The sequence below is a fragment of the Penaeus monodon genome, chromosome 5 (genome assembly GCF_015228065.2).
Source record: "Penaeus monodon isolate SGIC_2016 chromosome 5, NSTDA_Pmon_1, whole genome shotgun sequence".
NCBI lineage: Eukaryota > Metazoa > Arthropoda > Malacostraca > Decapoda > Penaeidae > Penaeus > Penaeus monodon.
The window spans coordinates 24,891,921-24,908,832 of record NC_051390.1 but is presented as its reverse complement, the minus strand read 5'-3'; the positions used below and the strand labels follow the sequence as shown (position 1 = coordinate 24,908,832).

At 36.5% G+C, this 16,912-nt stretch overlaps 2 protein-coding genes across 2 annotated transcripts in view; both read right to left on the bottom strand.

Annotated features, from left to right (window-relative positions):
- Positions 1-3,065: 3,065 nt before the first annotated feature.
- LOC119573135 lies at positions 3,066-13,470 on the bottom strand. Its single transcript, XM_037920191.1, has 5 exons — positions 13,411-13,470; positions 12,891-12,971; positions 12,259-12,414; positions 11,003-11,251; positions 3,066-4,639 (listed from the first exon to the last, which is right to left on the bottom strand). Exons 1-5 carry the CDS (start codon positions 13,460-13,462, stop codon positions 4,506-4,508), a joined length of 672 nt encoding a protein of 223 aa, XP_037776119.1. The 5' UTR covers positions 13,463-13,470; the 3' UTR covers positions 3,066-4,505.
- A 1,533-nt stretch (positions 13,471-15,003) lies between these two features.
- The window catches only part of LOC119573491, a 31,635-nt gene continuing 29,726 nt past the window's right edge, over positions 15,004-16,912 (bottom strand). The window contains exon 7 of the mRNA XM_037920708.1: positions 15,004-15,044. Within this exon, the coding sequence (XP_037776636.1) occupies positions 15,004-15,044 (41 nt within the window). The remainder of the gene's footprint in view (positions 15,045-16,912) is intronic.

The following is a 16,912-nucleotide window of genomic DNA, read 5'->3' as shown; positions in this document are numbered from 1 at the left end:
GTTCAAGCGAGCATAGAGAGGATTGGATTCTTCTTTTATCTATCTCTCTTTCTCTCTCTCTCTCTATTTCTCTTTATGCAATAAAACGGGAAAAATCAGCGGTTGAAACCGCATCTGGGAGTAAAATTTCATTTTCCAAATAGAAAATATCACATGTATGGCTCGAGGAACCGTTAATCCTACCTACAGACTAAAAGTGCCCGTGTTTAAAACCCGCTCTGGGAAAAATGCAAGACTTTGGCGTTAGCTCGCGACTATAACGACTTCTTTTACCTATTCCCTTGTTGATATCAAAACATTATCATTATTATATTTCGACTCAGGAGGACTATAGGGACCGACTGGTGCAGCTATGGATAAAAAAAAAATGTTTGGCATGGCGTAGAGAGATCGACTAACACTGGTACTCCTGTCTGTGTTTACTTTCTTTCTTTCTTTTTTCTTTGCGTGACCTCCGACTCGCTCTAACCACGATCCTAGAGAGAATAAAAAGGACGATTGGTCGCTGACGGATTGTTGGATATAAAAGAAAATTATTGATAGTTTTGCTTTTATTCCTGTTTGATTTCATCTGTTTTATTCTTGTTTATCTATCTATTTGTATATTTACTTATTTTTTGTGTTTGAACGAAAGAGGAAAACGAAGTCGCTGTGGTTGGTCTGGAAGGCAAAATGGATTTTGGAAAGGAGCTTTTAGTAATTGTTCTCAGAATGAAAGTCAGTTTATATATGTATATAAATATCTCTTTTGTGTTTCCATTTCGTGTACCGGTCATCGAGGTCTTATTCTGTAACAAACCATGACCGTTCTGCAGCTGTTGACTTCATGATAAAAAATATATGTATATGTACGCAAATGAGGCATCTAGAACTTCTCCTGTCGACAAAAGAAAAAAAAAAAGAAGATTCACAGCCGGATGAAGTCGAAATCACTTGAGACTACGCTGAGGGTCACTTTCTGGCGTTGGTCGAAGAATTAGGATAAAAAAAGAAACTCATTGTGAGAACCACCAGTCTCAACTATACAAAAAATTAAGACGTTTTTCTCATGTCTACCCCCAAAAAAAGGAAATCAAGAGTTATTTCTTTATAGAACCGAAGACAGTACGTTTCTCATTTTTTCACTATCTATCCTGAAAGTAAAAAATAAATAAATAAATAAATAATAAAATCACAAGCCACAATCATATGAAAAAAACATTCAAATCCTCTTTTAATATCTATAATATAAACAAAATCAGCAATTACATCTTTAAAAAAGGCGATTAAATCCTCTTCCACTATCCTTCCTTATACTATCTCTCCCAAACCTTTATATAAAAAAAATAATCAGATGTATTTTCTTCACCACCGAAGACCCAATATTTGAAATAAAATGGAAAAGAATCGAGATAATACTTTCTCGTCAACAAGAAATGATAATGATCGTCGTGTCATTCATTTATAATATGAGTTTTCAATTTAAAAAAAAAAGTATAATTTCCGAAAAAAGTTTATATTGCTGATACGTGGGATTCGACCCCATCTCTACTAGGAAGCTTCCCACACCACCCATTTAACCTCCCCAATATCACAGGTTGCATTAACGGTACATTAACGGTACACATTCATTCATATGAAAAAAAGGGGAAAAAAATATTACACAAAGCTAAAGTCACATAAATGCGCCCCGAATTTCGATAAAGAAGTAATCATTTGGAATTATCTGTATTAAGAAGAAGAAAAAATATATTGATATATTTATTATTTTCATTCAATTAATTTTATAGGATATATTTTTTTTACTCCCTTCGTCGAAATTATATGACCTTTTTTCCGGTATATGAAAAAAAATATCCACACGTTACATGGTACACACAAACGGAAAAATATATATGTTTATTAGTTAGAACTAAAGTTTTTAAAAAAAGCAAATATTATGTATTTTTCCCCGCCTGAAGCTGCCACACAGTTGCTAAGGCTACGACGATTCGTAAAAATATTCACATGGTTTTACAATTTTTTTTTATTTTATTTTATGCATTCATCTGTTCATCACACTGGCACTCGTAGGCTGTGGTGAGTCACGTGACCCTATTATCCATTCCAGTTTATAAAGATTTGTGCACGAGGGACCGTACGACAGTGGTTATTACTAGTACATGTGCAACACTGCATACACGCACGCACGCACACACTCTCACAAGAAGAAAAATCATATTATTCTGTTCACAAGCCTGAGCGCGCTCCACTCAAAATAATAATGATAATAATAATAATAATATTAACAATAATAATGATAATAATAATAATAATAATAATAATAATAATAATAATAATAATAATAATAATATAAGATAATTATGAATAAATAAATACCACAAAAAGAAAACGCCCATGCGATCACACACCAATTAAAGTTCCGCCCACACACGCGCGATGGAAGCGATGTGCTCTGAAAAGGAGGAAGCGTCGAAAACGAACGTACACACACACACGCACGCACGCACGCACGCACGCACGCACGCATGCATGCATGCACGCACACACACACACGCACACACACACACACACACACACACACACACACACACACACACACACACACACACACACACACACACACACACACACACATACACACACACACACACACACACACACACACTTCGTACGTACATGTTTTGGAGAAAGTGGAGTCGTACACGAAACTCACCAAGACCTGGGCTTACCAGTGAGTGTGAAGAAATGACATAAGGTCTAGTTTGCCCCAGCGAGGTCACGGGGCCTCACCCTTACGGTCTCCATCCTCTGGTTGGTGCGTGTGTGTGTGTGTGTGTGTGTGTGTGTGTGTGTGTGTGTGTGTGTGTGTGTGTGTGTGTGTGTGTGTGTGTGTGTGTGTGTGTGTTGTGTGTGTGTGTGGTGTGTGTGTGTGTGTGTGGTGTGTGTGTGTGTGTGTGTATATAAGAGTATATGTACATGTGGATGTGCTTGGAATGTATATATATATAAATATATATATATATATATATATATATATATATATATATATATATATATATATATATATATATATATATCTGTATATCAACAAGTATTTTTAAGAGTATAAAGCCAACCTACATGAACTCGCCTTCGAGGAAACGCCCTCAGTGATGCTGCAACAGACCACTAAATAAACCCCTTTGTGCAAATATCCGCCATATCACCAATACACAACTTCCCTAACAACGAGAGCCGCAGCATCCTGAAGTCGTCCTTAACCCCTGCCCCTTCTGAGGTTATGGTCAAAGGTCATCCTCGATCCACAGTTCATGCGACGGAGATTTCGGGGTGGCAAGTCAAGGAGGGAGAGAGAAGAGGAGATCCTCGGAGCGTCCGAGGGTCCCTTTTCCTCTTCCTCGACCTCCTTGAGCCTGCAGGACCTCCTTCGCAGGACCCCCCTGGCTATCCCACACCTTCAAGATGGATCGGAATATGCTATATGTCCTAAGCCATCATCAGTCTCCTGCCACCTAACCTAAGTGTGTATGATACAGTATTTACAAATACAACGACGTTTTTTTTGCAGCACACGGGACCGGAATTCCTTCGACTACAGGGACAACAGCCAGCGCATTTATGACCCCGCCATTCTGGAGTCCTCAGGGGAGGAGTCTTAAGGGGTCACGAGTCTTGCGGGGTCAGTTCCTTGGGGGTCTTTCCATGCGGGGGTCCTATTTAGAAGGGGAGACGGGGAAGCTGTGGTGTGCGAGGGACCCCCAGCACGCGCGATCGTCAAGGGACTCTCCCCTTGAGGAACCCCCGTGCGCCGACCTCTGCAGGAGCTGTGGGAGTCCTCTGAGCGAGCCAAGAAGATGCGATGGCGCCATGACATTTCCTCTTGCTTTTCCTCGTTTATTTATTTTAAAGAGGACCTGGCCAAGCTCCTGCCCTCCCTTGACTAGGTGTACAAATGTATCTTTTTCTTTATTATTGTTCATGTGCTTCTATAAATGTAGGACGTATAGGCATCATACAAACCCTCTGTTAGCTTAATCTCTCTCTCTCTTTCTCTCTCTCGTTCTCTCTTTTTTTATTATTTCTTTTTATTTCTCTCGCGCTATATCATTCCCTCTCCGTCTACCGGATCTGTACGGTTGTGCTATCTACCTATGGTTATCAAAATATACCTCAACTGCTTTCGAGTTAGTCAGGAACATTTAAAAGAATATATATCATTATGCAATACATATAAAATTCTTGAATAAAAATAGTCACAGACTATTCCTCATTATTACGGTGCGACGACTAACATTATGGTGGCGTAATAGGGGCTACTCTCTTTTTTCGTACCAGTACATCCACATATATACTTTTTTAAGCTTAAAATAAGACTATCAGTGGTCCTCCAATCATGATAACAAAGACTTCTTTTATATATATAAATAAGAGAGAAAAAAAACTTTTGGATACAAATGATTCTCTTAGATTACAATGGGAGAGGTTGAAAGACCCTCGTCGTCTGCGGATGCCGTACAAGAACTTCATCTGGAACCCTTCGCTTCACTGCAGCAGCCTGCGCCTTCCAGACGTACGACGACACACAGAATAGCGAGAATGGAGAGCAACAGTTGGGCGGGAGAGAGACGGCTGCTGCCGCTTGCCACAGTGCATTCACCTGTAAACAGAGAAGGAAAATCGTTACTTTTATATCGAAATGCTGTATGTCGAAACCTGGTAACAACCGGCCTTTGAGTGACAGAAATGTTTGGACACTGCTGAAATGATGATGACTAAATAATACTAATAATCCCGACAATAAAATCATAACACAGACGGAAACTATATTCATGAATTACCTTAAACATCTATCCATTCAACATACTTATTGACCTATCCGTTTTATCAATCCCATCTCTGTCCACATAATTATCCGCGCACCATTCATAAAATCCCGGGGCAGACATCAATGAATTCCAGGAAAGACGTAAAAAGACCCCGGCCTCCTTGACGAGATAAACACGGAGCAGGCAGAAAGAGGAAGGAGAGGCTGGGGTACCACCTCCTTCTCCTTCCTCCCCACCTCCTCCACTTTCCTCCCAACCTTCTCATCACTGCTTTCCTTCCTCCCTCTTCCCCGCCTCTTCTCCATTTTCTTCTGTATCCTTTCCTCCCTCTCTCTTCCAATAGTTATTCCTCCTTCTAATTTTCCTCCTCTATCTCCCCACTACCTCCTTCCTCCTCTTCTCCCTTCTTCCCTTCTCTCCCTCCTACCCACTTCCTCCTTCTTTCTTCTCTTCTGTTTCTCCTCTTTCCTTCCCTTCTCCCCCCGACGTCCTTCTCCCCCTGTCTACTCCTCCTTTCTCCCCACCTCCGCCTCCCCCTTCTTCCTCCTCCTCACCCCCTCTCGTCCTTCCCTCCCACTATCCACGCTCCTCTCTCTTACCCCAACCTACTTCTTTACCCTCCCCATTACCCCCCCCCCCCTCACGCAAACCTCCTTCCCTCCAGCTTTTCAACTCCAAATCCTCCCTCCTCCATCCCTCGCTCCCCCACCCTACTCCCTCCCTCTCCCTCTCCCTCTCCCCCCTCTCCCTCTCCCTCCCTCTCCCTCTCCCTCTCCTCCCTCTCCCTCTCCTCTCTCCCTCTCCTCCCCCTCTCCCTCCCCTTCCCCTCCCTCCCCGTCGGATCGATGGCCCGCATGAAATAATGACAGCTTGAGGTCCTGTCATTAGCGTTAAAGACGACGATACCTTGAGACGCCCTTGCCCGGCCCCGCGGACGAAACCCTTCCCCTTCGGCTGCGTATTTCTTGTTGTTGTTGTTCCTGTTTGTTTGTTGGGGTGGGGGGTGGGGTGGGGAGGGAGTTTAGTTGTAAATTACAATGCATAATGAATGGTGATAACGTTAATATATATTTTTTAATTACGACGAATAATTAATGGTAATAACGTTAATTATGCCATGATACAAGCATCGACTATTGAAGTTTAACAGACGTGGAACCATAATGACAATTATATATATGTATATACATTATATATATAATATACATTGTATATTATATATGCTTATATATATATATATATATATATATATATATATATATATATATATATATATTTTTTTTTATTTTTTTTTTTTTTTTTTTTTTTTTTTTTTTTTTGGGGGGGGGGTGAGAAGGGAACGGAGGATGTTGAAATTACGGTGAATAATTGATGGTGATTTGTTAATTATGAAATAATACGGACGACAACCAGTGAAGTTATACAAGCGTATAACCATAAGAAAAAACGTAATCAAGATGATAATTTAATTATTCACAGATACATAGTTCTACGGTCATAACTCGCCACATTTCGTAACTAAGGGAAAAAAAAAAAATTCTGTTATCAGTGTAAATCCATCTGTTATCTGCTGATAATCAGTCTTTTGTGCATGTTTTTTGTTACGTGTATTCATCTAGAGTTAAAAAATAAATCTATATGTTAGCGGCTTACATAATAATATATTGTTTTATTTTGTTTTAATAACGACAAGACCACGTCTCATTGTATAAACACTGTAATTTATATTATTGTTGAAATAAAACACAAATAATAACGAGTGAAAGTTATAATTATGATTATAGTAAAGAGAATAATAGTACTAATTACAGAAAATATATAATTTATTGACAATAAAAATAACACTGTTGACAATATCGGTATTATCGATAACGATGATAATGATAACAGTATCAACAATAACAATAATATTAATAATAATAATAATGATAATAACAATATTGATAATAATAATAATCATGATAATAATAATAATAATAATAATAATAATAATAATAACAATGATAATGAAATAATGATAATGAATCATGATAATAATAATAATAAAACAATAATAATAAATGAAAAATAATAATAATAAATAATAAAATGATAATAACAACAGATAATAAATAATAAAAATATAGAAAAAATAATAACAATACAATAATAAAATATAATATAATAATAATAATAATAATAATAATATTAATAATAATAATAATAACAACAATCAAAACAACGAAACAACATCAACACAAACAAAAGCAACAACAACAAAAAACAAACACATGCAAACCAGAGAAACAAACGAGCACGCCGGGAGGTGGCGAGCGAGATGAATTATTTCACGTGAATAATTATCATTGTGTTAACTGCCCTGGATTAATCACGCCTCATGACTAATTAAGAACAACCAGGCCCTATTTTTTTTTTTTTATGTTGGGAGTGACTTATGATGTGTGTGTATTCGTGTGTGTGTGTATTTTTTTTCGTGTGTGTATGGATGTGTGTGTGTGTGTGTGTGTGTGTGTGTGTGTGTGTGTGTGTGTGTGTGTGTGTGTGTGTGTGTGTGTGTGTGTGTGTGTGTGTGTGTGTGTGTGTGTGTGGGGTTGTGTTTGTGTTTGTGTGTGTGTGTGTGTGTGTGTGTGTGTGTGTGTGTGTGTGTGTGTGTGTGTGTGTGCGTGCGTGTGTGCGTGCGTGCGTGCGTGCGTGCGTGCGTGCGTGCGTGCGTGCGTGCGTGCGTGTGTGTGTGTGTGTTTTGCGTGTGTGTGTTGTTTTGCTTCGTTCTTGGGGTGTCTTGTTTTGTTTTGCTTTGATTCGATGTAAAATGACTGTGTTTTCTTGTTATGATCTGGTTATTCTATTTCTTGTTGTTTCACTTTTTATCTTTGTGTATAATTATATTATTCTATTTTTATTCTGTTGTAGTCATAATGGTTTTTATCATTACTTTACTTTTTTACTATTTCGGGAATTATCATATTTATTTTTATATCAATTTACGCTTATATATTGAATCTGATGTATTTCCCGTAGAGTGATGGAGCCTTGTGATAAGTAAAACAATTAAGTCGACGAAAAAAATAAAAGAAAACCAAAATGTAAAGAAATTGAAATGAAAATAATACAGAAAATGTACAAGGTTAAGCATAAAATAACAAAATATATGTAAAAACATTTAAGAAACCCTTTTAAAAGGTATCGAGAAAGGACATGAAAATCGTCAGTGTGAAAAAAATAGTTATTCCTGGAGTAGCGAAGGTATAATAGGGGATATGTAAATGTAATTGAATAATAAGTCGAAGCGAGATATGTAACTGGCGTGTTCCGATTATTATCTTCGTCGGAATTATGTGCAATTTTGTTCAAGATACCAATCAAATCTAATTAAAGATCTTGTTCTGTGAAGTTGTCTGTTCTCATCTACAACGCTTCTACATTTGCCTAGACTAAGTATGTAGTGTAGTCAGATACTAGCATTATTTTTATTTATTTATTCATCTAATTTTTTTTATCAGGTTAACTTTTTTTATTTTATTATTATTTTATTTTATATGCGTAAGATACTAGCAATATTTGTATATATTTATTTAATTATTTTTTTTTTATAGAATTATATTTATTTATTTATCCATATCTTTTTATAGCATTATTTTTACCTTATCTATTCATCTCTTTTTTATTCGTTTTACCTAGTCTGAAGTTGGCACTGAACAATAATGTCTTTCACTTCAGAGATGAAACAGGAAAAACGAACTTATTTTTCGCAAGCAGTTCTGGCTTGTTGAGCTGTCAGTCCTTTCGAAAACTCCGGAATTCGTATAATTTAGGCTATCAACATTGTAAGAAAATTTAGTAACAAAAGGTATTCGGTATGTATATATGTGCGCGCAAATAAATAAATAAATAAACCCGTTTTCTGTCCTGCCTGCGCATGAATTTTCTGTTTTTCATACTTTTTCATACTTTTCATTTTTTTCATACTTTGGTGTCGCAAAAAAAAAAAGGAAAGTTAAAAGTGTCTTAAATGATAATTAGTAATTTCGCAATACATGAGCTGTAATTGACACCATTTCGATCAAAACTTCATCCGATTAGAAATGTGTCAATCACATCTCTGCCTTTGTGGATTTATTCATTCCTATCGATATTTTCTTTCTACATTTTGTCAGTATTAACTCAATGTCCGTCCCTTCGTGTTCTATGTTTAAACCAACGAAGCCTTCCCATCTCCACTTATTTCTCTTAACAATATGTATCACGTCCTTAAACTCACTCACTCTCTCTCTCTCTCTCTCTCTCTCTCTCTCTCTCTCTCTCTCTCTCTCTCTCTCTCTCTCTCTCTCTCTCTCTCTCTCTCTCTCTCTCTCTGTTTTCTATTCATGAGGGTATTTAATAGATACGGAATAATGTTCCTTTTCCCATCTACAATTTTTTTTCCTTCTTTCTTTCTCTCTTTTCTTGTCAGTTTTTCATTCGATTTATTCTTTTTCTTCTCATGCTCAGTTACCACGACACCATCAATAATGTTTAATTAATAACATCTATTCCATTTCCAGTTATGTTTTCAAGTAGTAAACACTTCGGGTAAGATGCTTTATTCACCAACCCTGATAACAGACATGATATGTGGTAAAAATGTTTTCCTACAGTCCAGTTTATCATACTTTTTTATTATAATTTACTCTGCTCTTCGTCCTGATCTTTGCGTGGGAATGGTTACGTAAAACCAATCACTATTTTATAATACTTATAGGAAGCTTTTATTTTTATTTTATTTTTTTTTTTTTTTTTTTATTTTTTTATTTTTTTTTTTTTTTTTTTTCCCTTGCCTTGCGACTTTGCAAAATAATTTTGTATCAAGCTGACTTATTACCTTATGTTCCGCAGAAATCGTTCTGGTGGTAAAGGCGCAAATCTTTTGTTTCTAAGGACTATTGATATTGATGTTTTATTATAATGAATATTGTTATTGTTGTTTATAACATTGTTATTATTTCCGTTATTGTTATTGTTATTGTTTTTCATCATCTTTGTTGTTTTTAATCATTATTGTTATTATTATCGTTATTGTTATTGTGATCACTATTATCATTAATGTTATTCTTATTATATTTTCATTACTATTTATTATTATGCTTCTTCTGTTCCCGGTGGCACGTTACCTATAAGCTTTCGAGGTAACAAGTTTTAACTTTTAGATGGAGGTGATTCAACAGATCTTTGTAAATTTGCTATTAGACTAACATATGCCGCTATTTGATCTGGACAAGTTTATTTTTTCTGTTTGTAACACCTTATTCATATTATATAGAGCCCTAAAATATGGGAAGTATTGGTATCTTGCTGCTGCATTCAGGTACACATGTACTCACCCATAGATATTCACATATGCTTGCATGTGTATTTATAAGCGCACACACACATTGTGTGTTGCACAAACAACACACACACATACACACACACACACATACACACACACACACACACACACACACACACACACACACACACACACACACACACACACACACACACACACACATAAACACACAGGCACACACACATACACACACAGGCACACACACACACACACACACACACACACACACACACACACACACACATATATATATGTGTGTGTGTGTGTGTGTGTGCAAGTGTGTTTAGGTATGTATTAAAAGTGTATATCCATATACATATATAAAAGAACGTTCAATAAAAAATAACCTTTGGAAGCGGAGCGAGTTTTGACGCGGCGCCGGACCAAAACCCGGAAACGGGCGTCAAAGTTGTGTCGCGAAAAAGACTGAAGTTTGACAACAAAAACGATAAAAGAAGCAAAAATGGCCAAGAGCGATGATTACGTCAAGTTGTGATGCCTCGAGTTTGAGATAAAGAGAGAATCTGGTAATGATGAAGAACACAAAGGAGGAGGAGGAGGGAGGGAGGGATGGAGTGGGGAGAGAGAAAAAGAGGGAAGAGGGAGGGATGGGGAGAGAGAGAAAAGAGGAAGAATCAAAGGGAGAGAGAGAGAGAGAGCGAGAAGAGGAAGGGTGATAATGGAATGCTATATACGTAGGAGTATATAAACAAGTTAGTCTCTCTTCTCTCTTTATCTACTTACGAAGAAGAAAATTGAAAAGAGAATCGACCCAAAAGAGACCAAGAAAAGAGAGAAAGAAAAGAAAAAAATCGAGCAGGTCCCTCACCTTGTGCAGTCAGGTTCAGACTAAGAGTGGTGGTCGGAGGTACGTGTCGACGCGGGCAAGAGTGCGCATGCGCCGTGACCTGCAGCGTCTTGCTGCTGCTGTTGGTCTTGCCGTTGTTGTTGTTGTTGTTGCTGTTGTTGTTGGTGATGGAGGTCGCAGTGAGGCAGAGGCGGTGGCTGGGGCGGTCGTGGGGCGAGGCGACGACAAACACAGACCCGCCCTCCGCCCAGTGGCCATGGCACACGTACGCTGAAGGAGGCGGAGGAGGACACGTGTTAGAAAACAAATAGATCAGAATAGAAAGAGATAAAAACAAATAAAAAAGAGAAAGAAAAATATTTTTTTTTTAGAAATGACGTTAACAAAAACAGAAAGAAGATAAATTTTTTAAAATGAAAAGAATGACTACAATAAAAATAAAAATAAAAAGAAGACAAAAAAACGACTCTACAGATGCAGAAGGCGGCATGTTATAAAACCTGAATAGAGAGGGGAAGCATAAAATATGAAGAGAGGAGAGCCGTTATCAAACAGGGGAAACACGTTTTAAAAAATATGTTACAAAAGCTAAAAAAAAGAAAAAAAAATGAATATAAAATAAAAATCATCATAAAACATGATCCGCTGAAAAAAGAAAAGAACCGAAGAAAAAAAAACAAAAGAAAAACATGTTGCGAAATGAGATAAATAAATGAATATCTAAAGACTAAAATAATGGGGGCACAGACGAGATAGCGAATTACAAAAAAAGAAGAAAAAAATGTGCTGTAAACGTGGAAGACATGAAAACGGGAAACAGGAGAATGGCAAGTAAAAGTCAAGGCTAATGATGGCCTTGTTCAATAATAAAAGAGGGGAAGAGAGAGACAATGCGATAAAAAAAAATAATGATAATAATGTGCGGAAATAGCTGTAGATGTAAAGATAAAATGAAGGAATTAGGATACTGAAGGAAGGGTGAATAAAAGCAAGGGAGACACGTATAGGAGAAAAGGGAGAAAGGGACACAGGGAGAGAAGAAAAGAAAGGGAGATATTGAAAAAGAAAGACAGACAGACGGAGAGGTTAGAGAGAGAGAGAGAAGCAAGAGAGAACAAAACAAAAACAAGACCGAAAATAAAATTTAAAAAAATACCCCCCAAAAAGAAAAGAAAAGTAAAGATACCAAACAACACAAAAAAATAGAAAGACAGAAAGACAGAGACAGACAAAAAGACAAAAAAAGAAAACCCCAAACATCCCTAAAGACAACTCACAGTGCTTGGCCGCCTCCCCTGAGCAGGCGTGGACGAACTGAAGGGCGTGGAGGGCTACACATCCCGCCCTCAGGTGAGTCACGTCCTGGTCACAGTCGCCCTCCACCGCCGTCCACACGCCGACGAAGGGGCACGGCCGGCGGGAGGGAGAACCGCCTGAAGGAGGGGAAGAAGGAGGTCGATATGAAAGGGTAATGAGAGATCTGGATCTGGGGCTTTGTCTGTAGTGTGGGGGAGGGTGTTGGGGGGAAGGGGTATGAGTAGGAGGGTTACGGGTGGTACGTGTGGGTGGTATGGGTATAAGGGTACGTGTGGGTTGATTGTGGGTATATCTATTTGTGTGGGGAAGGGGGGGTAGCTTCTTTCACTCATACTCTCACTCTTTCACTCTCTCATACACACCCATCCTCATCCTCACCCTCTCCCTCACCCTCACCCTCATCCTCGCTCTCACGCTCACCCTCACCCTCACCCTCTCCCTCTCCCTCTCCCTCATCCTCACCCTCACCCTCTCCCTCACTCACACTCTCATCCTCCCCCTCCTCCCCCCACTCTCACCCCAATTCCCCTCCTCTCCCCGCCCCGCCTCCCCCAACTCTCACTCACTCCCCCACTCTCACTTTATCACGTACTTGTCAAAGTTGTATGCGGTGCCGTGGAAGCATTGAAGTAAGTCGGTCGACAGGCATCCTGGGGTCTGATAGCGCGTGATCCTGCAAAAGATTAGGAGATTAAGAACCCTGCTGTTGATAAGGCTTATCTCCAAACGACCTTCTGACAGTATTACAGCTAAAGAAATCTGGAGATAAACGATACAATTGAAGCTGTGAAGTCATTCAGATACGTTGAAGTTTTGATACTAAGATCCATGGAAGTTTGAAGTCTTGTGCAAAATGTATTGAAGGCATGAAGTGTTTTTGTTTTCCTTTTTTGTGTGTTTGTTTGTTTGTGTTTGTGTTTGTGTGTGTGTGTGTGTGTGTGTGTGTGTGTGTGTGTGTGTGTGTGTGTGTGTGTGTGTGTGTGTGTGTGTGTGTGTTTGTGTGTTTGAGTGTTTGTGTGATAGATAGATAGAGAGAGAGAGAGAGGGATTGTACGTGTGTGTGTATGTGTGTGTGTGTGTAGTTCATATTGGCATGACCGTTCATTACTCACCTTGCTGCATTTCAATAATGTGCCCTTCCCTACGGTACAGTACGGTACACATGTACCCACTCGAACTGAAAAGTGAATAAAATACATTAAGAAAATATATATTATAAAAAGAGATCATGAAAATTTCAAGGAATTCTTCAAGGAGTATTAAAGATCGTATTTATTACATATAAAAAGTGTAGGTAATAAATATAAATAAAGAAAAAATGTTCTTGAAACGTACCTTCAAATATGAGTTCACATTAATACTTAGTATAATTCGCAATATTGTGGTATGTTTGACTTCTTTTAAGGGACAGCCAATGGAGGGAAATGAATTATCATTTTTGTAAAATTCAATTTCGACAGCACAAAAGGGAACAATGGTTTGACGTTTATTGCAAATTACTACTCTAATTTTCAAAATTACTGTTTCAATAAATTCGTTAATCCAATAAAATCAAATTATTAATTTAATGGATAGAGTTCATAGTAATTTGAATATAATGAAGAAAGAATTAATTAGGACACTGAGTCATATCTCTAAAATTAATACTCAAGATGGTTGAAGGGTTTACTTTTTTAATTTTAACGATAATGCGGCAAGCAGGCATAAAAATCCCAACCGAGGATGATGACAAGTGCGTTCCAATTATAAAACAAAATTTGGATACACTTCTGCATATCAATCAAAAGGGGGATGGAACTAATTAGTAGACAGCCATGGCAGAAGGGAAGAAGAAAAAAACAATGGAAGGCTAGTACTAACACGGACGCACAAGGCAGCCACTTAACTGAGTGGTGGAGTGACCGGGAATGGGGAACGGATTTGTGCTTGGGTAAGAAAGTGTTCGGGCTGCCGTAGGCCACGAAGGGAAGTATGAGGGGGGAAAGGGGGGAGAAGGGAAAAGGTTATTAAGGAAGAGAGTGGGATTAGAAGAAGAAAGAAGGTATGGGTGATCAGGAATGAGGGTAGGGAAGGGGAAAGGTTATTAATAAGAAAGTGTGATTGGGAGTGGAAAAAGGAGGACGTCAGACAAGGGTAAAGGAAAAGGGTTATTAAGACAAGAAAAGGTGATTATTTAAAACGGTAGGGGATGAACAACGCAGAGAAAAAGGAAAAAGGCATAAACTCGAAAAGGGTGGGGTCGAAAACCAATTGGTCACTACGGAAATTTTTCAAAGGAGCAGGTGACAAATGTGATGTTGAACTATGGAAATTATGATAAGGAAATGTTTTGTCGGGAAGAGGAAAATGATGGGGTGTACCTAAATATTTAATCAAAATATGTGATTAAGAATAGTCGAAAAGGGCCATCAACATGGTTTAGAAAAATTGTTGATAGTGATGAGATTATAATTTAAAAACTAAAAATTTAATCAATTTGAAGCAAAAATACTCAGATGGTGATTGGTTTTGGTAATAAAGATAAAGAGAGAGGAAAAAAAAAGGGTGTGAAATGAAAATTAAAAGATATTTGAGAAAACAAATATCATCAGAAAGAAATAACAGTAAGCCACAAATACTAAAACAAAAAAAATAAAATCACAAAGGTGAAATTCGAACCAAAAAACAAATATCGATGTTGGTGACCAAAAATTAGACGAGTTGCTTCACTCTGTTGGTATGAGGGCGTCGAGGGTGGGGTGCTTGTCTGCGGGGGAGAGGGGGAAGTATTAAAAGAAAAGTGGATAGGTTTGATTAGGAGGGGTAAATGGGGAGAGAAATTTAAATGGAGAGTTTGAAATTGGATTCGGTGGGTAGAGGGAAAAGGTTAATAAGAATGTGATGGTTTTTGTTCGTCAGACATGGTAAGTCAAGAAAAGGATAAAAGAAAATTGGAAAAAAGAAGTTTGAAATTAAATGACGATCAAGACATGTAGAAGCAAACATGGACAAGAGAAATATTCAACCCAAACACAGCTATACGAACCAGTTAGGCAGACAAATGTCGCGATGATCAAAAAATAGAAATTAACGTTTAACTTTACGCCTCCGGATACAAGAAATCTGAATGAACGATACAATGAACTGGAATCAAATAATTTTGAACTAAGAAGGAATTTGATTGTGCAAATATGGTGAAGTTTGTTTTATGGAATTTTGATTTGTGTATATATTGTATATTATAGATTTAAGAATGTGTTATTGTAGTTTTGTTTAAATAGAAATATATATTATATATAAGAAAATACGAAATAAATAATGTTATGTATTGATGTGAGTAATATATATGGAAATGATTATATGGTAGTTATATGACGTAAGTATATATATATTTTTGAGTTGGAAGGGATGAGAGAGAGAGAGGATTGATAGTGTGACGTATAAGATATATGAACTGTATGTACTATGTGGATTATATGTGCATCGAGTAAGACAATGTACATGAATGAAGTGATAGAGAGAGAATTTAAAAGGACGTGAAAATTAATGATGAGAAGTATATATATAATTGGTATATCAATATAGAATGAAAATGTATATAACTTCAATTATATGGTTCACATAATACTGTAGTATTCGATATATAATAAATATATAATCATATAAGAATAAAAATAAAATAAACTTAATCAATCATGTAGATCCATACGCATCAAAGTAACAATGAATACTAGAAGTATTCAAACACAACACAACAAATATACAACACACTGTCAAAAACAAACACAACACAACAAACCAACCAACCAACACCCAACACAACACACACAACTACAAAACACACACACACAACAAATATATATATATAACATACATATCAAATTAAATATCGCATTAACTCTTTACACGATTACAATAGATTTAATACCTTGGGGAAATACGGAAAAATATATTTGCTGACAAGGTGATCAATAATACTAATAGATAATTGCAATGTTGTGATATATATATATATATATATACTATATATAATATATATAGTATAATAAGAGAGGAGAGAGAAGGAAGATATAGGTAATATATATATTAATATATGATATGAGTAGTAGATATATATGTAGTAATAGATTATAGTAATATGATAATATATGATAAGTATATTATAATCATATAGATAGATATGATATAGTATATATATATAATATATATATTGGAATATATATATAGTACTATATAGTGATGGGTGTGTATATGTGAATTGATATATGTAGTGTATGGATATAAGATAATATAAGTGTAATATAGTATATAGTATTATTATGATATTAGGGATGAGTAGTATATAGAATGAAAAAAATAGGATAACACGCAACTAAAGTAAAGACTAACCACTATACTCAATTATATCATAATATACAATATCAATATGCTGTACACTGTAATATTATAAAGACCATAATATATATATAATATATATATATATAAATATATAATATATATATTAATATATATTATATAATATATATATAATATATCTAGTACATATATATTATAGTATATTAGTTGATAGTTATATTATATATATATATATATATGATATATATAATAATAATAATATATATATATGTATAATAT

Excerpts from the sequence above, each read along its gene's own strand:
- LOC119573135 (XM_037920191.1), bottom strand. The coding sequence starts at position 13,462 with ATGTGTACCGTACTGTACCGTAGGGAAGGGCACATTATTGAAATGCAG. Across the intron at positions 12,972-13,410 it reads CATTATTGAAATGCAGCAAG|GATCACGCGCTATCAGACCC; the intron begins GTGAGTAATGAA and ends AATCTTTTGCAG. Across the intron at positions 4,640-11,002 it reads TCTGAACCTGACTGCACAAG|GTGAATGCACTGTGGCAAGC; the intron begins GTGAGGGACCTG and ends CTCTGTTTACAG.